At 41.7% G+C, this 25,372-nt stretch overlaps 1 protein-coding gene across 3 annotated transcripts in view; it reads left to right on the top strand.

Annotated features, from left to right (window-relative positions):
• LOC133616137 (12S rRNA N(4)-cytidine methyltransferase METTL15-like) overlaps positions 1-25,372 on the top strand; it is a 220,219-nt gene that overhangs the window by 37,685 nt on the left and 157,162 nt on the right. For all 3 annotated transcript variants that reach the window (XM_061975255.1, XM_061975256.1, XM_061975257.1), the window contains exon 2: positions 3,761-4,006. In XM_061975255.1, the coding sequence (XP_061831239.1) occupies positions 3,776-4,006 (231 nt within the window). In that variant the 5' untranslated portion in view covers positions 3,761-3,775. The remainder of the gene's footprint in view (positions 1-3,760; positions 4,007-25,372) is intronic.

Below are 25,372 nucleotides of genomic sequence, written 5' to 3'. Positions count from 1 at the left end.
CCTCCAAGTCCGAGTCCATGGTTCTCGCCCGGAAAAGGGTGGAGTGCCATCTCCGGGTTGGGGAGGAGATCTTGCCCCAAGTGGAGGAGTTCAAGTACCTCGGAGTCTTGTTCACGAGTGAGGGAAGAGTGGATCGTGAGATCGACAGGCGGATCGGTGCGGCGTCTTCAGTAATGCGGACGCTGTATCGATCCGTTGTGGTGAAGAAGGAGCTGAGCCGGAAGGCAAAGCTCTCAATTTACCGGTCGATCTACGTTCCCATCCTCACCTATGGTCATGAGCTTTGGGTTATGACCGAAAGGACGAGATCACGGGTACAAGCGGCCGAAATGAGTTTCCTCCGCCGGGTGGCGGGGCTCTCCCTTAGAGATAGGGTGAGAAGCTCTGTCATCCGGGGGGAGCTCAAAGTAAAGCCGCTGCTCCTCCACATTGAGAGGAGCCAGATGAGGTGGTTCGGGCATCTGGTCAGGATGCCACCCGAGCGCCTCCCTAAGGAGGTGTTTAGGGCATGTCCGACCGGTAGGAGGCCACGAGGAAGACCCAGGACACGTTGGGAAGACTATGTCTCCCGGCTGGCCTGGGAACGCCTCGGGATCCCCCGGGAGGAGCTGGACGAAGTGGCTGGGGAGAGGGAAGTCTGGGCTTCCCTGCTTAGGCTGCTGCCCCCGCGACCCGACCTCGGATAAGCGGAAGAAGATGGATGGATGGATGGAAGTATGTGATTTTATTGCTGATCCCAAATGCCCATACCTTCTGTTTGGCATTGTTTTTATTTTTAGCCCCGCGGCTGTGGAACAGTCAGCAGCTAATTGTTTGTCTCCATACACAGTGTGGAGCTGCTCCTATAAGCCAATAACAATCACATCCATTACGGAAAATAAACTGCAATTCTTTGTATTTTAAGAATCATGCGATATCACTGGAGGATGAGGGTGAACCTATTACACACAGAAAAAGAGAATAACAAACTTGTTTAAATATTGTGTTGATACTGTTGAAAGGCCAAAATAACTTACCATAAATACATCGAAAAAATTACAGTTAATACACATGATTGGTATCTGTATCGGCGGATTTCAGCCATGGATGATCGGAATCGGCTGCATAGAGCCCTGATTGGAAGATCCATCCATCCATCCATTTTCTACTGCTTGTCCCTCTCAGCACCTGGGGATAGTTTGATTGGCAAAACTAAATTGGCCCTAGTGTGTGAATGTGAGTGTGAATGTTGTCCGTCTTTTTGTGTTGGCTTTGCGATGAGGTGGCGACTTGTCCAGGGTCTACCCTGCCTTCCGCCCGAGTGCAGCTGTGATAGGCTCCAGCATAGTTGGCAATACAGTATTGCGTCATGTAAAATACCAAAATGATTGAATATCCAACGCAAAATATAAAATATGTCATTTTGTAGTTGTGTATTTTTGTGTATATTGGCCTCAGCTAATTAGTAAATGATCGTGTCTGGAATATGCCAACCCTGCTCTGCTTTGTGGCTGGCATTGACTTCACATCTTGGACATGCTGCTGCGAGGCGTCAACCTTCAAAGGTAAAACTGTAGTGGTCTCACGAGTTAGAAATTTTACCCCAGCCAGAAGGATCAAAGCAAGGAAATGTCAGCCTGTCATGTAAAGATCAGTTAGCACTGTGATTAGCATCTGTCTGTTATTGCTTTTGTATTTGTTCAGGGTGTAGCTGTTTGTCATAATTTACAGTTCAATACGAATCTCAGTTTTTACGTTACAATTCAGTACAAAATACCAAACTACTCAGGTTCTGTGTAGTACACTGGTAGCTTGATTTTGCATATAACCCTGAGAAATATGCTTTATCAGTATCATGCTTCAAACCCTGTTTTGAAAAAAAGGTGCATTAAGAAACGTGCACATTGTAGCCATTAATCCTGACTTCTGATTCTGATTCCTCATTTTGATAAAAAAATAAAATCCACACAAATTGTTCTATTAATTTTCGTTTTGTATATAGTGCTCCTATTGAGTTAATGTTGCTGATCGATTTGTTTTTATTATTTATTGAATTTAATTATTATATTTTTCAGTTTGAAATGGTTTAAGTAGGCCATACAAATGCTATAGTTTAAAGGATACCTTTTTGTTATTATTTAATGCAAATTATTGCATTTTAAATGTTAATAACATTTTGTTTATGCCAAGTTATCTACAGTTCTTTCTTTTTTATTTAATGTTGATTCAAATACAATGTCTGCGATGAGGTGGCGACTTGTCCAGGGTGTACCCCGCCTACCGCCCGAATGCAGCTGAGATAGGCTCCATGAATTGATTAACGTGGACCCCGACATAAACAAGTTGAAAAACGTATTCGGGTGTTACCATTTAGTGGTCAATAGTACGGAATATGTACTGTACTGTGCAATCTACTAATATAAGTCTCAATCAATCAATCCAGCGACCCACCCGTGACCCCAAAGAGGGACAAGCGGTAGAAAATGGATGCATGGATAAAATAAAATGTTACGCAGAGATATGCCTATAACAGTTTTATAGACAAATTATACTATTTATAGTTGCAACAGAGAGCGGGGAGGGGTGAAATGATGGTCTTTCGAGGTGGGGCGTAGCAGAAAATAATTGAGAAACACTGCTTTAAAGTAATGCAACTGAAGTAAAAGTAAAAAGTAGTCATCCAAATAATTACTTGAGGAAGAGTAAAAATTCAGTGAATAAACTACCCAAGTACTGAGTAACTTCTGATGTATTTAGTAGCTATTTTTTAATGGTCCTTGTATGGTCCTTACAATGCAATCTTAGTTGGTGTTGGTGTGTGTGTGTGTGTGTTAAGTTAAAGTACCAATGATTGTCACACACACACTAGGTGTGGCGAAATTATTCTCTGCATTTGACCCATCACCCTTGATCACCCCCTGGGAGGTGAGGGGAGCTGTGGGCAGCAGCGGTGGCCGCGCCCAGGAATAATTTTTGGTGATTTAACCCCCAATTCCAGCACTTGATGCTGAGTGCCAAGCAGGGAGGTAATGTGTGCATGTGCGCGTGTGTGTGCACAGAAACCCTATTACAGTATGTACGGAAAAAAATGCACCTTTTGCATTCTTGTATTACATTATAACAATGCATATGCGCAGCTAAAACATACAAAAAAAACATCTACAATTTACCACAACATGTTTTTTGTAGTTGGACGTAGACTTTGTGTAGGCTGAAATGTGAACATTACTACTGACACAGATGACAGTGCGTGATATAGTTGTACCTCTTGTAGTTTTTAAAGTAAACATTGACATCGCCTCGTCTGACGTCATGTCACTTTGTACAGTGTGTAGCGGTCATGTGACTGCCAGGCTCCGTTTGATTGGTGAAATGGAGTCAAACATCACGAGTGCTCACATTGCATTGGTGAAATAGAGTTATGAGACAGTGCCCGCTGGGAGAAGTGTCTCTGACGAGCCAAACCAATGTATTTGCAAGTTGTAATTAATAGATTATAATGATGATATATATAAATGTAGCGTTCATAATGTGCTGTTCTTCCTTCCTGCGGGAAGGTGACCATCTTCATCCGTCATTAAATTGTGGGGTAGGATGGGTACAGATATGGCTGATGAGGCCAATTCCTCCCCTGAAGATTCTTTTATAGTAGGGCCAAGAGAGTCCAGCAGCAGGGATGGCTATCTCCATATGGCTATCTAATCCAGTGGAAACCTCAAACTTGCCATGAATAAACTATTGCATAAACAGCGACCAATCAGTACTCTTTTCTTCTCCACAGATCAAATTAAGCCTGATGATTTTCCATATTTCTGCTCGCTCCAGCCGACTGTTCCAGAAACAAACTTTGGCTGTGCGGAAATTATGGAATTCAAATTTCCACTCTCAGACGGCCCTGTGTGTTTTCTCTGGCCGTGGTGCTTCGTGCAAATCACATGAACGGGTATCTGTTTCCACTGAAAAACTTCCTCATGTGCCTGTCATGCTGAAAGAGGTGCTTCATTACTTGGACATTAAACCAGGCCAGGTAAGTTGATTTTATTCTTTCTTTCTTGTAAAATGCATTCTAAATAAGAACCCAGCCATAGACTGAAGAATACATAATGAGACGTGTGTAGCAATTACTAAGAACAATGAAGGTATTGTGTAATATGTTTGAAATACTTCACACTGATGTCATTATATTGCATTTACATAATTTCGCTACACAAGCACAAAAAGCATGTCCAGCTATACAAGATTTTCACTAGCTGATTTTTTGCAGCTTAAAATGTCTGATTTTGTAGCAGCTTTTTCACAAAGTTGCGATTTTAATTTTTTTTTTGTCAGTGCACTACATGGCGTCTAGAGATGGGGTACCTCTTATATTTGAATTGATACGGCACCAATTAGGTATAATTTCTGCCAATTTCGGTACCAATCATCTATGTGTGAGATTGACTGATATCAATACCAGTACTGATCACATGCATTAACTTTACATTTTTCACTCTATTTAGAGTGAATGCTATGGACAGTTTAACAATATCAGAGCGATATATGAACTAGTTCCTCTTTTTCTTTTATTACTGTTTTTCAAACTGTTAAATGCACTTAAAATCCTTTCATTTTCTCAAAAATCACAGTACGCCTTATAAACCGGTCCACCTGTGGTACGTATTAAGTCTGGCTGTGCGCACCGACCTCAGAGCAATTTTATTTGGTACATGGTGCGATGTTAAGTGTGACCAGTGCGTGTGGACTGCAAGTCGACGCCTGCTAATAAATAATGCTAGTATTTGCCCGTAAACAAACCAACACCAAAACTTTGATGTTTCATTGAGAGTATAGAACATTACACACGGTGCTCAAAAATCTGTCAAAATGTTTTAGTACGACTTTGGTAAGTTACGAAGCTGCACCACTTGATGGAACGCGGAGCGGCTACCGTAGTCATATATACTGTGCTTCAACATACGGTCTTATTATGGTGTGTGTATAAGGACCCCAAAATGCCACCTATTAGGAGATATATTATCCGGCGTTTTCTTTCATAATATTATATATTTCTTACCTATTGGTTCCTGCTGATGTGTATTTGAGATTTGGGATCTGTATAAATCCCCAAAATTTGCACGCATCCGCCATTGTAGTCCGCGCCGAAAACCATAGTGAATAAGCTCTTTTTTTTTCTATCGTCTTGTTGTGGGGCATTCATCCGCCGCTGTTGCCATTTGTAATATAAAGTTGCGTACAGTTCTAACTTATATCTGTCAGTAGACTCGCTATGGAAGTGCTAAAAACTACATATATGTACATACAACAAAAATGACGGGGAGTAGACACAGTCGAAGTGGACCCAAGTAAATAAGACCACCCACAAAATGGCGCATCATGAAGAGATGGTCAGAAAGCAGCTTGAAGATGGTCTGTAAAACATAATCTATGCAACATTTTGACCAAAGACCCACCATTACATGTTATGTAGACCACAAGGAGATGTTTTCAATGTAGAAAAAAATACATACGTCCCCTTAATGTGCCTTATAATCCGGTGCACCTTTTGTATGAAAATATACCAGAATAAGCACGCTCATCAATGGTGGGCCTTAAAATCCTGTGCGCCCAATGGTCCGAAAATTACGTTACATACAATTTTTGAGCAAAACAAAGTCAATAGTTGACAATAACTAACCAAAATCAAAAACTACTATTACTCCATCCATCCATCCATCCATCTACCGCTTTCTCATTAAAATCATTTTTAGCATCAACGTCTCATTGTGTCCAGGAAATTATCAGAATTTTTAAACATCACAAAAACAATAAAAAAAAATCATTGAGAAAATAAAAATATCATTTTATTTCGTAATTATGCTGATATTACCCTTGGGGCTGACGTCACCAATTTATGAATCGGCCCTCTTATGTGTTGTGTAAACAATGATTATGCGGAAAAAAAAAAAAAGCAATATAATCGTTTTAGTATCGGTCACATGCTGAAATTATGCTTGGGGTAGACAGCACCGATTTATGGATGAATCGGCCCTTTTCGTGTTGTATACTGACCGTGACAATGCTGACACACCAAGACTACGTTTACACTGCAGCCAAAGTTGCGTACATTTTTTCAAAACCGTATTTTTTTTAGCTGACGGTTTTAGACTGCAAGTAAAATGTGATCTTTATCAGACTCCAATATGAACGCACACAGGCGTCTGCCTCACAATACGAAGGTCCTGAGTAGTCCTGAGTTCAATTCCGGGCTCGGGATCTTTCTGTGTGGAATTTGCATGTTCTCCCCGTGACTGCGTGGGTTCCCTCCGGGTACTCCGGCTTCCTCCCACCTCCAAAGACATGCACCTGGGGATAGGTTGATTGGCAACACTAAATTGGCCCTAGTGTGTGAATGTGAGTGTGAATGTTGTCTGTCTATCTGTGTTGGCCCTGCGATGAGGTGGCGACTTGTCTAGGGTGTACACCGCCTTCCGCCCGATTGTAGCTGAGATAGGCTCCAGCACCCCCCGCGACCCCGAAGGGAATAAGCGGTAGACAATGGATGGATGGACAGGCCCCAATGTTGCCTCAATGTGGCCTTGACGTCACTTGCATGCACAATTCGATAAAGTGAAGAAAAAAAAGAAGATTCCGTAAATGAACAAGGAAGTTTCTACTACTAAATACAATAAAAGTCGGCACCATAGATATGGTCAGCACGCCCTAAAAAATTAGTGTTTTTCTATGTGATTTAAAAAAAAAAAGTAATATAATGTATGTAAAATACAGTGTTGAAATGCACTCAATTGCATGAAATGTAGTCTTGATTTTCAAAATTTCCTTTTGGGGCTTGCGTGGCAGTACTCTGTGCCGATAGAAATGTTCCTCTTTTTTTGTCAGTTTTCCTCTTTTTTTCCTCAAAAGGTGCTCACATGTCTGCAATCTACATTTAAAGCCCTTCCTTGTGGTCTAGATAATATGTATTGAATTTGCTTTGGTGTAAAATTGGCGTACATTTTGCTCCACAGTCACGTTTAGAAGACATTTTTTGTGGAGGCGTTACCAGATTGGAAATTAAACTGCACCCCACTTTCTATGAAAGTATCAAAATTTGTATTTTCAAAATGTACATTGTTAAATATATATCTTGAAGTCGTCAACGCTCTTTTTTTCCAGACACGGTCAAAAATAAACTTCATGAACATTAAATAAATTAACTCGGTCACAACATTAGGTACACCGGCACTTTCGTGCGTCATTTCAGACTTTTGTTTATGAAAGTATTATTGTCGCAAAATTATTTGCAAACTTGTATCTCAATCTGTGTAATCCAATTTGCGTGCGTGTGTACTAATTTGTGTGTCTGTATATCAATCCGAGTGTGTGTATTCAGATCCATGTACGTGTGTTTTCGATCCGTGTGCGTGTGTTAACTTCTGTCCCTAATCAGAAAGAACCCTCATGACTTTTGTGACTCTTCTGCCGTGTAAGATTCCAAAACCAATCCCAGACTTCCATACTTGTTCATTTGAGACACCTTGTGGTTTGCAAAACATAAAAAGCTTGTGCTGTGATCCACATTTTGCATAGATTTAGTTTTACAAACCATTTTCAAGCTGCTCTCTGACCGTCTCTTCAAGATGCGCCGTATATGTGCTGAAGCCCTCCTCCAGGCCAAGCACCCTACGACTGCGTCACCGCACAATCAGCTATGTTCTAGTATTTAGCGCTTCCATGTCGAGTCTACTGACAGATATACATTAGAACTATGCGCTGCTTTTTTATTAGAAATGGCAATAGCGGAGGATGCATGTGCATGTGCATGTACGACCCCGCAACAACTCTGTGACTACAATGTTGGACTACAACTGAATAAAACCTCTTTGGCTAAACCTCTACCACATATGGAGATATCTGCTTACTTAACTAAGGCAAAATTTTGTCACTAAAGTATCAAATTCCAAAAATAAAGACGCAAATGTTTTTAATCAATAATTCTGCTATGCCTCCATGGTTTGATTTCGAATTTTCGGGACATATGCAGATCCCAATTACACATAAACAGGCATCAACAGATAAGAAAAGTTGGTTTTGTATAATAGGTCATTTTTAAAGAAATCCTACCTTCCAAATAACATTTGGTTCACATGCTATCTGCTCCCATCTTTTCTGTTTCTTGTCCACGTGCCGGAATGATGATGTGTCATAAATTCTGTATGTCAACAGCTCACACAGCTACCAAAGCCCCCTTTAAAATGTTCCTGCTATGCAAAACCAACTTTTCTTACCTGTTAGTACTTGTTTTTTGTGTATTCAGGTTCCCCATAAGTCCTGAAAATGTTAAACTAAACCACAGAGGCTTGGTTGAGATATTTATAAATTAATCTTGCCTTCCTTCATACTTCTTCCAAACGAGCAATTTGGAATTTGAGTTGCTAGTGACAAATTTGTCGCAAGTTACGTCAGCGAATATATCCATATATGGTAAAGTTTTACCCGTAGACCTTTGCGCAAGTCCGCCATTGTAGTCCAAAGTTGTTGTCTCTAAGTTAATTAATTTTCTTTATCCTCTTGTTGTGGGGCAGACTGGGGGTTGGCGGACCTGTACTTTTCAGACGTGGTATAGTACCGAATATGATTCATTAGTATCGCGGTACTATACTAATACCGGTATAGCGTACAACCCTAGTTCTAACTTATATCTGTGAGTAGACTTGCTATGAAAGCGCTAAAAACTACAACAGTTGAAATAGAGGCCCGTAAATAAAACCACCCACAAAATGGCGCATCCTGAAGGGACGGTCAGAAAGCGACATAATCTTTGCAAACTTTTGACCAAAAATCACTATTACTTGTTATGTCGACCATGACGAAATGCTTGATTTGAAGAAAAAATATCATAATATGTCACAATACGTAGGTCCTGAGTAGTCGTGAGTTCAATCCCGGCCTCGGGATCTTTCTGTGTGGAGTTTGCATGTCTTCCCTCCGAGTACTGCGGTTTCCTCCCACCTCCAAAGACATGCACCTGGGGATTGGTTGATTGGCAACACTAAATTGGCCCTAGTGTGTGAATGTGAGTGTGAATGTTGTCTGTCTATCTGTGTTGGCCATGCGATGAGGTGGCGACTTGTCCAGGGTGTACTCCGCCTTCCGCCCGATTGTAGCTGAGATAGGCTCCAGCGCCCCCCGCGACCCCGAAGGGAATAAACGGTAGAGGATGGATGAATGGACCCCTTTAAAAAGTTTGCTTTGCATCCAACACACTGCCCCCGCAGTTTCCCATTGGTACTGCAATATTTAGGAATGGGACTAGAAAGATGCACGGAAATGGTGCAGAAGGAACATATTAATTAAATTCCATATTCCACAATGCAGTGCATTGCTACAGACGTAAACTAAAATAATACACCTTATTAAATGGTTTCCCTGTATCTTTTGAGATGATGCATGAGTCTCAACTGTTGTGGCAAACCGGTGCTTGTCATTATTTGCTCTGTATTCATTTTCATTTGCAACAGAGACATGGTGGTGATATACTTGCTTTTATTCAATGTATGTATAATTAGGACAGATGGGCATGAGTCAAAAAGCCTTCTGGTGTGGCAAAGCACAGGAGGGGAAGTGCTGCCCACCTATATAATGCACGGTCAAGACTGGTGGGGGCCACGGGTCAATTAATTAGTCAGGAATTGCGCCACTGCAATGCTGTTGGCACGACACAGGGTGCTGCGTCGCTCCTGCCTGAACTTTAGCACCTCTAAACTCCTCCGCTGCCCGCCCATTTGCCAACTGTCCCAAGACAGTTTGCCAATCAGATGCTATTAAAATGAATAGATTTTGTTTTTCCCGCACAGTACATGCTGTACACTTCAGTTATCCGTTGCGTGGCTACATTCAGAACGGTTGCTTCACCACGGATGTGAGTTCATTTATCTACACACCAGAAATAATGCTGCAGTTGTAGTTGTTACATTATTACGTTACTGTGACAACACAGTCACACTAACAATTGAGGAATCTGACATAACCTTTTGAATGATTATATTATCAACTCACAATATAGATATATAAAACATTAAACATCGCTGATGTTTAATGTATATATATATATTTAATGTATATATATATATTTAATGTATATATATATATTTAATGTGTATATATATATATATATATATATATATATATATATATATATATATATATATACACACATATAAATATATGTATATATATGTATATTTACATATATAAACTTAAATGTATATAAATATATGTATGTATGTGTATATACATACATATATAAATATATACTGTACATACCAGGGGTAGGGAACCTATGGCTCTCGAGCCAGATGTGGCTATTTTGATGACTGCATCTGGCTCTCAGTTAAATCTTAGTATATATATGTATATTTACATATATAAACTTAAATGTATATAAATATATGTATGTATGTGTATATACATACATATATAAATATATACTGTACATACCAGGGGTAGGGAACCTATGGCTCTCGAGCTAGATGTGGCTATTTTGATGACTGCATCTGGCTCTCAGTTAAATCTTAGCTGACATTGCTTAACACGATAAGTAATGAATAATTCTGCTGGTAATCACAGTGCTAAAAATAACGTTCAATTTATAAAATATTCTCATGCATTTTAATCCAACCATCTGTTTTCTATCACACCTGTTCAAGAAGTCGCATTAATGGTAAGAAGTATTATATTTATTATTGGTTAGCTTTAGAATAACAATGTTATTAAACAGAATAAGAGACTCATTATACTCTAAAAATGTTGGTTTTACTTAAAAATGCACGCATTTAGTTGTATTCAGTGTTAAAAAATATTATATGGCTCTCACGGAAATACATTTTGAAATATTTGGCTTTCATGGCTCTCTCAGCCAAAAAGGTTCCCGACCCCTGGTATATACAGTACAGGCCAAAAGTTTGGACACACCTTCTCTGCATTCAATGCGTTTTCTTTATTTTCATGACTATTTACATTGCAGATTGCCACTGAAGGCATCTAAACTATGAATGAACACATGTGGAGTTATATACTTAACAAAAAAAGGTGACATAACTGAAAACATGTTTGATATTCCAGCTTCTTCAAAATAGCCACTCTTTGCTCTGATTACTGCTTTGCACACTCTTGGCATTCTCTCAAAGAGCTTCAAGCACACCCGCGAAGTGAAAACCATTTCAAGTGACTACCTCTTGAAGCTCATCGAGAGAATGCCTAGAGTGTGCGAAAAAGTAATCAGACGAAAGGGTGGCTATTTTGAAGAAACGAGAATATAAAACATGTTTTCAGTTATTTCACCTATTTCTTTTGTTAAGCACATAACTCCACATGTGTTTATTCATAGTTTTGATGCCTTCAGTGACAATCTACAATGTAAATAGTCATGAAAAACACATTGAATGAGAAGGTGTGTCCAAACTTTTGGCCTGTAATGTGAATATACATACTGTATATATATATATATATATATATATATATATATATATACATATGTGTGTGTATGTATGCACCATATATGTATATATATTAGCGCTGTCAAACAATTAAAATATTTAATCGCAATAATCGTATAGTTCATAGTTAAATTAATCGCGATAAGCGCAAATAGATATCATTTTTAATCATTAATAAGGGTACCCTAGATGGATCATTTTCAGGTTTTAACACCATGAATGGACAATTAATTTGCTCCCGCCATCAGTGTGTGAATGGGCGAATGTGGAAATAGTGTCAAAGCGCTTTGAGTACATTTAAGGTAGAAAAGCGCTATACAAGTATAACCCATTTACAATTATAAGATTTTATTAAAAAAAAAAGTTATTATTATAAAAATTATATTTATATAGCGCTTTTCTCTAGTGACTCAAAGTGCTTAACCGTGAAACCCATTATCTAAGTTACATTTAAACCGGTGTGGGTGAAACTGGGCGGAGGTTGGTAAAGTATCTTGCCCAAGGACACAACAGCAGTGACTAAGATGGCGGTAGCGGGGATCGAACCTGCAACCCTCAAGTTGCTGGCATGGCCGCTCTACCAACCGAGCCACCCCAGTGTACGTCGATTTTAAGCAAGCCAACCCCCACAAATTCCTCAACTGATGTAATTTTTTAGGTGCAAATATCACAGAATAACATAACAAAACATATTCGACAAAGCATGATCATAATGTAAGACATTTTTATTTGTTATTGTAGTTAAAGCGGATGTATAGCGTAGCGCTTTTGTTTTGAAGCCGAAGTCATAATGCATCATATTCTTTTGTTCTATATTTAAATTGTTGCTGCTTATTGTACAATAAGATTTTTTTTTTTTTTTTTGAGATTTCTCCAATCCCTATAGTCACTTTTTCTGTAATAAAGCATCTATTTTTGGTGTTATTGGTGACTGTACACTTGTTTAGAGACTCTTGAGATACTTCTGTCGCGCCATGTTTGTTACGAAAAGCATTGCAGAGAGCCTGAAGTCACACTTGCTTTGCGTTGCTGGGAGCCTTTCTCTCATTAAAGGTCGCCAGTGTCATCTTAATTTGTGAAGATCGCTGTCCGCAGGTATATCTCGAATATATTAAAGTACGTCCAACGCGTGGACACGCTGCCTCCGCTCCAGACAACCACGTGCGTATGGCTGGTGTTGATGTGTATGTTAGTGTGTTATAGTGGTCATTTTCCCCATGGTTTGTGAACACACCGTGTCGGCGGAAAAGGATCACGTGTTGTGTGTCTAGGAGTGAAGCATGGAGGAAATACTTTTTGGAATTGGGCCTGTTGTTAGCATAAAATTGGTCATAAAAGTTAAAAAGAGCGCCAGACTTTGTTTTCTTCAGGATGCTACAATGCATTATATTAATTAATTAATTTTGTTAGGTGTGATGGCTAATATGAAGCCCGTACATTAAGGAGAAACTCTTAACGTAGTAAAGTGTGTGATTGGTTTGAGAACGTGTCTTGAACGTGTCGGATTGATTGTTTGCAATAAAAAAGTCTCCTTTCGACATCCTGCCGACGGTTTTTCATTTCTGTTGAGCTTTTATGTCATCTTACTTACTAAAGCAGTCACAGTAACAATTTTAAATGTTATGTTATCACTGCACCTTAACTGTGATCTGAACACTGAAGTGAAGCACCACCCACCTCTGAACGGCGCGGCGCGCGCAGCAGGCGTTTGCTGCAGGGATGTTGCCTCTTTACATTGCGAAAAACAGTCCCTTCTTCTTCTCCTTTCTGCTCGCTATATGTATGTATATATATATATATTAATATATATATATATATATATATATATATATATATATATATATATATATATATATATATATATATATATATATATATATATATATCCATTTTTTACCGCTTGTTCCTTTCGGAATTAATCATGTTTGATCAATCACTTGTTTACATGATTTAAATCAACGTAAAAAAAAAAATTCTCCAATATTTTCAAACAAATGCAATTTTATTGTCAGAATGTCATTCCCAAACATTTTTGAAATGTTTTACATGAATGTATGTCATTTATTTGCTCAAAATCTGTTGCCAGTTTTATTTCAAGATACTGTAGAGGTTTATTTTTAAGCAAAATCTGCCAGCAAATACACCAGTTGGAGTCTGCTCATATGCATTGATCTGATCACTGACCTTATAGCAACCCTCGCCGCTTTTCAGGTAACCATTCATGGTTCAGGTCAAGAAGCTTCAACAGTCAAAATAAATTGCATTATAATTCTGCGTATATACACGGTTAATGCAATATTTTGTTTGTCATTAATCACTTGATTTAACTCGTTATTTTGACAGCCTTATATATAATATAGACAAGTTACAATATAACATTATGCCAGAAAAGTAGTGTTTGGAACTTCTTTCCGCTTTTGTGAGATGCATTTGTTTCCTTGGTTTAAACATGTTACCTTCCCCTAGATTCATTTTCAATTGTGAATACAATATTGTATTGGTATGACTATTACTATCATTATTGTTTTTAGTTTAGCGTCAATCCGCCAAACTAGGGAATGCAGAGAAAGTCAGCTTTGTAGATCGATTCATAAAATTGTACATGTCCATTTGAGTACTCTACAATTTAAACATACACTCTAAGTGTGTAAATCAGACCTTTTAAAAAGTCAAACATGATTTGATTCAGTTGTTCCCTGTTGTGTTTTGAAAATATGTTTTTCGACCGAAATGCAATCATTTTTTGTTTATTAGAGCATATAAACTACTGGCAGAGTGTGTGAGTGAGAGAGAAACATAATTCATCAGCATATTAAAAGGACTTCATAGTTTTCAGATTCTTTAACTCCTTGGATGCACAACTGTGTAGTGAAAGAAGATGCTTGTCATTGACAGGTTGACAGGCAAATATTAGGTCTTGGTCTCGTGAAGTTAGAAATTTGATCAGTCGTCAGAAGAGTCTTTCTCTCTAGCTGCCAAATTAATTTCATGAGAAGGGGATGACAAAACGGGAGAAAGTGTGTTCTGTAGACAGTTAGGGACTAAATTATGCAAATGAGTAGTACCGTTTTTCCAGACTATAGAGCGCACCACACCGGGATTTAAACCGCACCCACTAAATTTTAGACAAAAAGGTATTTTTCCATATATTAGCCGCACCAGGCTATAAGCTGCAGATATATACGTTGCAAAATGAGTTAATTACACAGTGAGATTCTGTAAATGTTAATTTACATACATTAATTGTTTCAAACAGTGCCTGTAAAACGGCAAAAAAAGGCTGATCAAACAAAACAGAAGTCATCGTCATGGACCCACTAGCTGCGGCTAGCTTTCCAATTAGCTAAACAGACTTAATAACTCCACGGTGACGTCTTGGTGGATTAACTGAGGAATTTGTGAAACTGAAAAAATACAAAAATAATGCCATTGCAAGTTAGTAATACTAACACAGACACTCGTAAACATGTTAGCATAATAGCTAATGCTAACAACGCTAGTTTGTTTACATTATGATAGCACATACAAATATGTATGAAAACACTCCTACAAACATCACACATGGGACGGTTTAGTAAGTATTAACAGTTTTAGTTAAACTGTAAAACTTAAAAACGTTGCTTGGAGTGACGAATGAAGAATCTATAAGAGTAGAAAAGGTATGGATGATTAGAAGACTGAATGGCAGTCTACTTCCGGTTGTTGATTGCACTCAATTGAAGGACACTGCAGCACTTGCAGTGAGCAAATTCGTCCAAAAGATGGTGCCATGGCACAAACAATAAAAGACTCTCTCAGTGTTTTTGATTGTTATTTTTTGTGGCCGTTAGCGAAGAAAAATCCATAAATTATCTGCTCCGTTTTATAAGCCACAGCGTTTAGTCCTTTGCGGGATCTTCACCACGTCACGGAAGCGACGATGATACTGGAGCTTACTCCAGGACAAGAGGTAACGATGATCCTGCTGGAGAAGAGGATGGCGGTGTCGTGAGCTGGCCCGCTGAAGACGAGGATGGGGGTGTCGTGGGTTGACCCGCTGAAGATGAGGATGGGGACGTCGTGGGCTGACCTCCTGAAGACGAGGATGGCGGGGTTGTGGGACGACCCCCTAAAGACAAGGATGGCGGCGTCGTGGGAGGACTCGCTGAAGACGAAAATGATGGCGACGTCGTGGTAGGACACGCAAAAGAAGATAATGGCGGCATCGTGGAAAGACCCGCTGAAAACAATAATGGCAGCGTCATGCAAAGACCCGCTGAAGACGTTGTGGGCGGCGTTGTGGAAATACCCGCTGAAGACGATGATGGCGGAGTCATGCAAAGACCCGCTGAAGACGTTGTGGGCGGCGTTGTGGAAATACCCGCTGAAGACGATGATGGCGGAGTCATGCAAAGACCTGCTGAAGACAATGATGGCGGCGTCGTGGAAGGAGCCGCTGAAGACAATGATGGCGGCGCCGTGGAAAGACCCACTGAAGACTATGATGGCGGCTGGAAGTAGGAACACACATTTTGCCAGAAGTCAGACGTGCGCTTCAATGGAAACAGAAATCAATGCGCGGAATAAATCAGTCCCGAAATTTTGTTCATATCGTTATGAACGTGTCTGTATAGTGAGTACTACTTTATATATAGACTTGCATTGTGTATAAAAACATTGCTGGAGGGTTTTGATGTTGTTTTAGAGTGCTTTGAAGGCCTCAACGGTGACTCCCATTAGCCGCATCTTTCAAGCGTTTTTTTATCACCTTTAAAATCGTAAATGTTCTTGTCTCTCATAATGATTGTGTACGATAGGCAACATTTCAAAAAAAGTGCAGTTCCCCTTTAAAGGGGTCCTGTTTGTCTTGCAGTTTTGAACTGAACTCAGGGGCCGGTGTGGTGTCATTCCTGGGCAAGTTCAATAGCCCTGGTCTAAACTCAAAAATGTTTATGTTATGTTGTGCATGATACAAGTTTAATTGAGATTGAAAAGGTATTGGCCATTGATTTAAACAACATCTAAAACATTACATGGCAACTGGATGGAGAGCGAGTGCTGCACCATCATATCAGCATATTCGTACAATGGTTTTTGCACGGCCTACGTTTCTTATGATTTTGCCAGTTTTTGCCAAGATTTCCTGCCAAAAGTTTGCACTAGTTTTCGTATACTGTCTTGGTTATTACATAAACATGGTGCCTAACAAACTAGTCCAATTGAATCCCATGTGTTGGTGACTCAGTCCCTGTGCTTTTATTTTTATTTTTATTGATTACCACTGCGAAAGAACCCAAGAGCACTTGAGGAGCAAATTCAAGAAATAACTTGTCATTTGTATGTATTTTGCATTGTTTTCTGTTCGTGAAACTATCATTATTCTGCATAAATTGTGTTTTGTATTAATATTTTTTCGGTGACTAAGCAGCTTAATTGCATTTGCATTATTTCTTATGGGGAAAAATCGCTTCGGTTTTCATGCGCTATGGTCTATGTTGGGCCATTTGAAACTGTTTAATAACGAAAACCCAGGTACCCCTGTATTGCTTTCATAGCAATTACTGAAGCTGGTGTCCTATACTGCCTGCATCCAATATTGATTCTCTATAACAAGCTGGTAAGCATTGTAAATGCTCAATTTATAGTATTACTGTAGACCTTTTTGCAATATTTACAGTGATTCTTGTTTTGAGAGTGTGGGTATGCTAATCATATATATATCCCCTGTGGACTGCTGTATCAGGATGACTCATTCCTGCAACACATGCTCCTTCGGCGTGTGTAAGGTCCACGTGCATTATCTTGAACTTTCTAGTAAATGTGAGATAATAATAAGGTATACTTGTCTGGCAACGTGCTCATCTGCGATTACTTAAATTATGTTATCATTATTTAAACATGCACCTGGGGATAGGTTGATTGGCAACACTAAAATTTGCCCTAGTGTGTGAATGTGAGTGTGAATGTTGTCTGTCTATCTGTGTTGGCCCTGCGATGAGGTGGCGACTTGTCCAGGGTGTACCCCGCCTTCCGCCCGATTGTAGCTGAGATAGGCTCCAGCGCCCCCCGCGACCCCAAAGGGAATAAGCGGTAGAAAATGAATGGATTATTTAAAATCTAGTCTGCATTAAGTGGCACGCTTGCATGGTTTTTGTAATTCAGTTCATACACTATATTGCCAAAAGTGTTTGGCCACCTGCCTTGACTCACATATGAACTTGAAGTGCCATCCCATTCCTAACTCATAGGGTTCAATATGATGTCGGTCCACCTTTTGCAGCTATTACAGCTTCAACTGTTCTGGGATGGCTGTCCACAAGGTTGCGGAGTGTGTCTATAGGAATTTTTGACCATTCTTCCAAAAGCGCATCGGAGAGGTCACACACTGACGTTGGTCGAGAAGGCCTGGCTCTTAGTGTCCGTTCTAATTCATCCCAAAGGTGTTCAGGTCAGGACTCTGTGCAGGCCAGTCAAGTTCATCCATGTCTTTATGGACCTTGCTTTGTGCACTGGTGCACAGTCATGTTGGAAGAGGAAGGGGCCCGCTCCAAACTGTTCCCACAAGGTTGGGAGCATGGAATTGTCCAAAATGTTTTGGTATCCTGAAGCATTCAAAGTTCCTTTCACTGGAACAAAGCGGCCAAGCCCAACTCCTGAAAAACAACCCCACACAATAATTCCTCCTCCACCAAATTTCACACTCGGCACAATGCAGTCCGAAATGTACCGTTCTCCTGGCAACCTCCAAACCCAGACTCGTCCATCTATTGCCAGATGGAAAAGCGTGATTCATCACTCCGAAGAATGCGTCTCCACTGCTCTAGAGTCCAGTGGCGACGTGCTTTACACCACTGCATTCAACGCTTTGCATTGGACTTGGTGATGTATGGCTTAGATGCAGCTGCTCGACCGTGGAAACCCATTTCATGAAGCTGTCTGCGTACTGTACGTGGGCTAATTGGAAGGTCACATTAAGTTTGGAGCTCTGTAGGAACTGACTGCGCAGAAAGTCGGCGACCTCTTTGCGCTATGTGCTTCAGCATCTGCTGACTCCTCTCTGTCAGTTTACGTGGCCTACCACTTTGTGGCTGAGTTGCTGTTGTTCCCAAACTCTTCACTTTTCTTATAATTAAGCCGACAGTTGACTTTGGAATATTTAGGAGCGAGGAAATTTCACGACTGGATTTGTTGCACAGGTGGCATCTTATGACAGTTCCATGCTGGAAATCACTGAGCTCTTGAGAGCGGCCTTTTCTTTCACAAATGTTTGTAGAAACAGTCTCCATGCCTAAGTGCTTGATTTTGTACACCTGTAGCTGGCCCAAGTGATTAGGACACCTGATTCTGATCATTTGGATGGGTGGCCAAATACTTTTGGCAATATAGTGTAAATGCATCTTGGGAGACTAACAGAAATGAAAACAAGTGGGAGTCAGACACAGTGAGAGCTAACATTTTATTGTGTCCCCATTGTAAAATATATTCGGCCCAACTTCTCACACTTTGTGTCACTTTTTTGTTGGGGTGCTAATGCAGTGGCTCACTTTGGTAAGGAAGTGGCAGGGAAAACACCTTCTGTTGTTTGCTTGATTGGTCATAACCCTGCAATGATATAAATGTAAAGGGCCATGTTTAAAAACCAAAGAGGATGGTTGTTTCTTTTGTTTTGATAATGGCTGCTCATAATACTTGTCCACAGACCAACCTGGAGAGGAGGCCCATCCACAAGTAGTTTCAGCGGGATCTTTACGGCTTGTACTGCAATAGAAATGCTTTTCAGCTAAAGAGGAACTGCACTTTTTGAGGAATTTTGCCTATTGTTTACAATCATTATGAGAGACAAGAACGCACATGTTATTAAAAAAAATTTTTTTTTTAAAAGATGATAAAAAACGCTTGAAAGATGCAGCTAATTGGAGTCACCTTTGTAGCCCTCAAAGCCCTCAAAAAAACTTCAAAACCCTCCAGCAACATTTCATATACACAGTGCAAGACTATACGTAATGTAGTAACAAACATATGTAATATGTACAATATTTACCGTATATTGATAATTTTAATAATTTCCAGGACTGATTTCTTCCGCGTGTTTATATATTTTTTCATCTCGTCTCACTTCTGGGAACAAATGTTTGTTCCTACTTCTGGAATCAAACATGAGTGTGTTTTCTAATCATGGCAGAATTGGTAGCAGACAACATGTTATGTACTGAGAAGGGAATGAGGTGACAACCAAGGCAGAACTGCAGTTTACAAGCTTTATTGAAACCTTTAATGAGTGAGTGGAGTGTGTTTTGATTAATTGATTGATTGAAACTTTTATTAGTAGATTGCACAGTACAGTACATATTCCTTAAAATTTACCACTAAATGGTAACACCCGAATAAGTTTTTCAACTTGTTTAAGTCGGGGTCCACGTTAATCAATTCATGGTGTATGCTACTTCAAGTGAATGAGTGCGGACGATGTGTAGAATTAATTGTGTACGTATTACCAGGGGTTGTTGTCTGTGTGTGTTGGATGAATGTTTCGTCGAGTCAAGAGGGCAAGGCGAAGAGGCAGTCCGTAGGGAGGCAAGCAGTCGAGGGGTGGAGAGAGGCAGCGATGTCCGAATCCGAGCAGGGGTTGAGGATCGAGGAATGCAGTCAGAGATCCGGATAGATGTCGTGAAGCAGGACACGATCACAGACGACAGGGTAGACACTGCGGAAGACACAAGGGACATCAACGAGGGAACAAGGAAGAGCACAGAGAAAACGAGCAAAGCACGGGGGAGGGAATGCCAGACGTGATGCTTACTGGGAAGATGAGCGACGTTCTGGCAAAGGTTCCTTGGGTCTGCTGGTCTATATGCTGCTCCCTCTCATTAGATGCAGGTGCGCATATTTGCGATTGCCTGCAGATTTGTCGCTGCGTGGGCATGCTGCACTCAGCGCGAGCTGGGGCGTGTCTAGACACGCTGCCAGCGGAGGTGCTGGCATACTCAGCTGCTGGGGAAAAGCGGGTTCGAGCCCGTGCCGTGACAGTACCCCTCGCCCCCTTAGGTGAGGCTCCCGACGAGCGCCGGGGAGCATCAGGATTGGCACGGTAAAAATCCTCCAGAATAGAGGGGTCGGCAAGATAGGAGGCCGGAACCAAAGATCTGTCCTCAGGTCCATATCCCTCCTAGTCGACCAGATACACGAGCCCCCTACCTTGTCGACAGATCCTGAGGATTTCTTTTACCGTCCAAACCTGATCTCCATTCTCCAAGAACCTAGAGGGACGGAGGGGCAGGGACAGGAGGGGACAGAGCGCTCTCTGCTACCGGTTTTATCTGGGACACTTGAACCACTGCTTGACCGAGGGTGGGAGAGCCAGCTTGACACATACGGGTTTAATGATAGTCATAATGGAGAAAGACCAACGTAACGTGGTGCTAACTTTCTAGACGGTACCTGAGGTCTTTGGTGAGTAACATAACTTGCTGTCCCGGCCGATAGGATGGAGCCGGGATGTGATAACGGTTGGCGTTGCGGCACATCTTTTCAGACGCTCTTTCTAAAGCAGCACGAGTGGCTCTCCACACCCTCTGACACCGTCTAATATGAGCCTTAGTCGAGGGCACTGCTATCTCCTGCTTATGTTGGGGAAACAAGGGGGGTTGATAGCCCAATGTGAATTCAAAAGGTGACATACCGGTAGCGGAGCTCTTCAAGTATTCCACCCAAGGCAGGAACTTGCTCCAAGATGTGGGTTGACCCGGGAGAAGAATTGTTGCCCCTTTGCCTGGCGATTGTTGAGTCTCTTGGCTGAGTGGATGTGGAGAAGATTACTGTGGTCGGTCAGGATTTGGAACTGGTGTCTCGCTCCTTCAAGCCAATGTCTCCATTCGGCCAGGGCTTCGTGGACCGCCAACAGTTCTCTATTCCAAGCGTAGTAGTTCTGCTCAGCTTGGGACAGACGTCCTGAGAAGAATGCATATGGGTGAATCAAATTGTCATGCTTGGAACGTTGAGAAAGAATAGCCCCAATTCGGAGAGGGGGATGAAAGCTATTTCGACATAAATGGAGTGCTTACCCAAAATCAACAGGAAACGTCCCCGGCCAACTGGACCAGACAAACAACTGTATATCGAGTGAGTCACTTTAATACCAATCACGATACAAGCAGCACGCAGTGTGTTTGTACAACTACAATACATACACTCTCTGGCTAGCTCAGCTGTATACAAACAAAACATGAAATGTGGGCTAATACTTTACAGACACTGTAATATGATTGTTCATGTTTTTCAGTCAGTACGGATTGGTGTTTTATCGCAATGTGTTGTGCATTACAAACTCAAACACGTTTCGTGTTGACGTAGAAGCTAGCTTATCTCTTGCCGTAGTTAGCTTTTACGGCTAATACCTTAGCATGTCAATGTGTTACTACGCTAGAAAAAGTGGTCCTCGGTGTTCGCTTTTACAATAACAATGATGCTACAGATTGGTTATCACACAGGTTACGGAATGTAAATGAAGTATTGTTGACGGTTTTTGAATGCATTTTTAAAGTGATTTAAATGTAGAATTGCATTGCTAGCCACTTTCTTCCCCATGGTGGCTTATTTTGCAGTCCCACTCCATTCGAAAAACAGAGTCACTAACTTTGGAGAATCTGTGTATTTGCACATAATTCCGTGGAATGATTCGAGGTCAAATGAACTGGTTTGCTGATAACCAAGACGTTATGTGAAAACCGTTGCAAAATGTTGTGGGTATTTGTACAGTTTTTGTCTTAAGTATTTCCAAATATTACTTATATCCCTTTTTCTTGTTCACATATTCAATATAGTGGCCAAAATAAACACAGAGAATATATGCGATTAGTTGTGTCCCGATCCAATATTGATATCGGTCCAAAATCCGTAAAATCAATAACTTTATTATATTGGCGTGCATGTAAAATTAATGCAAGTAGTCCTGCACCGCGTTTACTTGTGCAAATGTCAACAGCCAGTTAACATCTAAATGTCGTCCAATATGCACACAAGGTTGGTCTTTTCTTGTATTAGGAATTAAGTCATTTACCAAAAGTAAACATATTATGGCTATCGACTTCTACAGCTAAGCACACAAGCTAGCCTACGCAATATATGTCCTTATACTAACACTATTGCAGTCTAAAACACCTTTGTCAACATAAACAAGTATAAATAATTACATTGGCATATAATTTACAGATACAGAGTGTCCAAGGCAGAAGTGTATTAGAAAGTATCCATGAACAAACCTGTCCTCATCATTTAACTTAATGTGTCATGATCTTAACTTAATGAAATATTGTGGCCACTAGGTGTTGTCCAAAAAAATTACCACTCCACGTTAAGACAGCTTAAGTGCATATTAGACGGTTATTAATAAATAGGTTAATGTTTTTCATACCCATCAGTGTTCTTCGTTTGAGTGATTTCTCTTGATCAAGCTTTTTCTAACATTCCACACTACAAAATAATACAAGCACTGTATTTATGATTCATGCTGATATCGGTATTGTATCAGAAGTGAAAAAGTTGGGGCAGCCCCTACATGAGACACAAAATCATATCCTCAACATGTATTATTCGACACAAAGGATCACTGCTAATAGCCCTGTAAAAGTGTCAGGCACTGACCTTATCTGTGTTACCAACACAATCTGTATTCCCAGCCTCACCCTGAAAGTGCTGTTATTCTCAGCTAGAGTGCTCCCACTCATTGCTTACTCTGACTAATTTGGTAGGGAAGAGCATGTCTGCTTGACATTACATGACACTTTCCACCTCAACCAGTAATGTTTTCTTATTTCCTTGCCATTGTTTCTACAGTGTCTACTGCCACACTAAGCAGCATCATTACACACTGAGTTCTGTTTTTATATTTGTGGTATTGCACAGACAATTTGCTAGTATGTGTGCATGTAAGTTTACCCTTCAATTGTCCTTCCATTTGAGGATTTTAATATGTCATGATCCATTGCCCGGATCATGTTTTGTTTAGTTAAAGACTACCTTAGTTCTGTTTCAGCACCCCTGGGTTTGTTTGTGTTTTGGTTACCATGGGTGATGATGAGTTTCACCTGCCTATGATTAGTGTTCGGGACGCTCACCTACTTCCGGGCACTAATCAGAGAAATACTTATTTTTGTTTTTTAAAATCATCTTTTTACCTGCACATTGCCTCCGGAGATTCCGTCTGCATCCTGGGAGAATGATCCACGCAGCAAAATGCGACTTCGTCGTAACAGAAGACAGCCAGCAGAATACAGTTCTCTCACAACGGACTTCGACAAGTTTGATGATGGTATGTGGAGGGTGCTAAGAGCGATGCAAGCGGAGACGCTCCGCTATTCGCCCGAGGAGAGCGAGAATCTGATGTGGGGTCCCAGAGGTTCGCTGCTCCCCATCAACTCCGTTTGGCCCAGGGACATCACCACACCTCCGTACCGGACGCGTCAGCAAAGGCGGAAGCCAACCTATAAGGCTTCGTCTCGCTGCCAAGACGCGCTGACCCCTCAAGCTCCTCCTCTGGACTAAAGCAAGCTGCTAACAGCCCAATCTTCCTTGCCGCAGATGTTTGGAAATCCCATTCATTACTTCGCCAAACCTTTCACTGACTGGGCCTTCCGATGTCGGCACTCTGGGTACGCAGGGTAATGACGTCAGGCAGCAATACTTTGTTTTCAAACCATCCTGTCAGCTTCCCCGCTAAAAACATTCACCTAACTATAGCGGAATACCAGAACATTTTTTCACAGACTCAATCACCAGGTCAGTCCACGCCGTCCAGGACTCAAGCTCCGCCCCCAATGACTCAGACCCCTCCCTCAATGACTCTTGTTCCGCCCACTGCACAGATTTCTTCTTCCTGTTCTCCTATTCAATCTCCTGTTGGGAGTAGAAATAGACTTTATGTACAATCAAGAAAGGAGGAAAAGTCTACCCACCTCCTAACCTGCCCCCTCCCACCCTTGGCGTTTGCTCCTACTAACACAAGACGCATCTGGTATCCGCTTCTTGAGTGGGGGAGGGGGGACTAGGGCTGATAGCTGTGCTAGTGGGGTGGCACAGCTGCGGCCAGTAAAGCGACCACTTAATGCTCGGCCTCCTCTGCCTGTCTCTCCACCAATGGGGTTATTATTGGCTTCAGCTCCACTTCCTGCTGCAGCGCCGCAACGCACAGGGGACCCTGTAGAGAAGTACAGCCCAGCGTGGATGGATGACTGATATCAGAGGGTGCTGAGGGAACTGGAGATGGAGGAACAATCCCGCTTGGCAGTGGGCCTGCAGACGCCGCCATCAACCCCGGTGGGCCTGCAGACCCCATCTTCTCCTCCTCCTGTACCTGCTCCAAAGCGACCTCCTGTGCCTGCTCCAAGGTGACCTCATATGCCTGCTCCAAGGCGACCTCCTATGCCTGCTCCAAGGCGACTTCCTGCGCCCGCACCACGGCTACCTCCTGCGCCTGCACCACGGCTACCCCCTGCGCCTGCACCATGGCTACCTCCTGCGCCGGCTGCTCAAGCTCCGGAAACGCCTCCAGCCCAGCCGCCTGCTACTCTGGCTCCTCTCACGACGACGTCCTCGTCTCCGGCGGGCCGTTCCACGGCCCCGCTGTCTTCCTTGTCTCCAGCATGACCTCCAACTGGCCTGCCGCACGAGAGGCCAGCAGGCGGCTCCCTCAGTGGCAAATTCATGGACGCCCTTTGCGCCAAGAGCAGCGACGCTCAGGAACTGGGCGTAGGACTGACAGGCTGCTGAAGTTCTGGCGCCACTTGCGTCCACCTTCTCGACGGCCATCCGTGGCCATTCCGTGGTCGCCTCCGCCACCTGACTCGTCCCCGGTGGATTTGAGGACACTTGGCCTGGCGACCCGCCGCCGGGTCCTCCCGTGAACTATTTCTTACTTTTTTTTTTCTGGGGACATCTGGAATCTG

The sequence above is a fragment of the Nerophis lumbriciformis genome, linkage group LG15, assembly GCF_033978685.3.
Source record: "Nerophis lumbriciformis linkage group LG15, RoL_Nlum_v2.1, whole genome shotgun sequence".
Classification (NCBI taxonomy): Eukaryota; Metazoa; Chordata; class Actinopteri; order Syngnathiformes; family Syngnathidae; genus Nerophis; species Nerophis lumbriciformis.
Note: the sequence above shows the minus strand (reverse complement) of the source record. Positions and strands in the feature narration are given on the sequence as shown.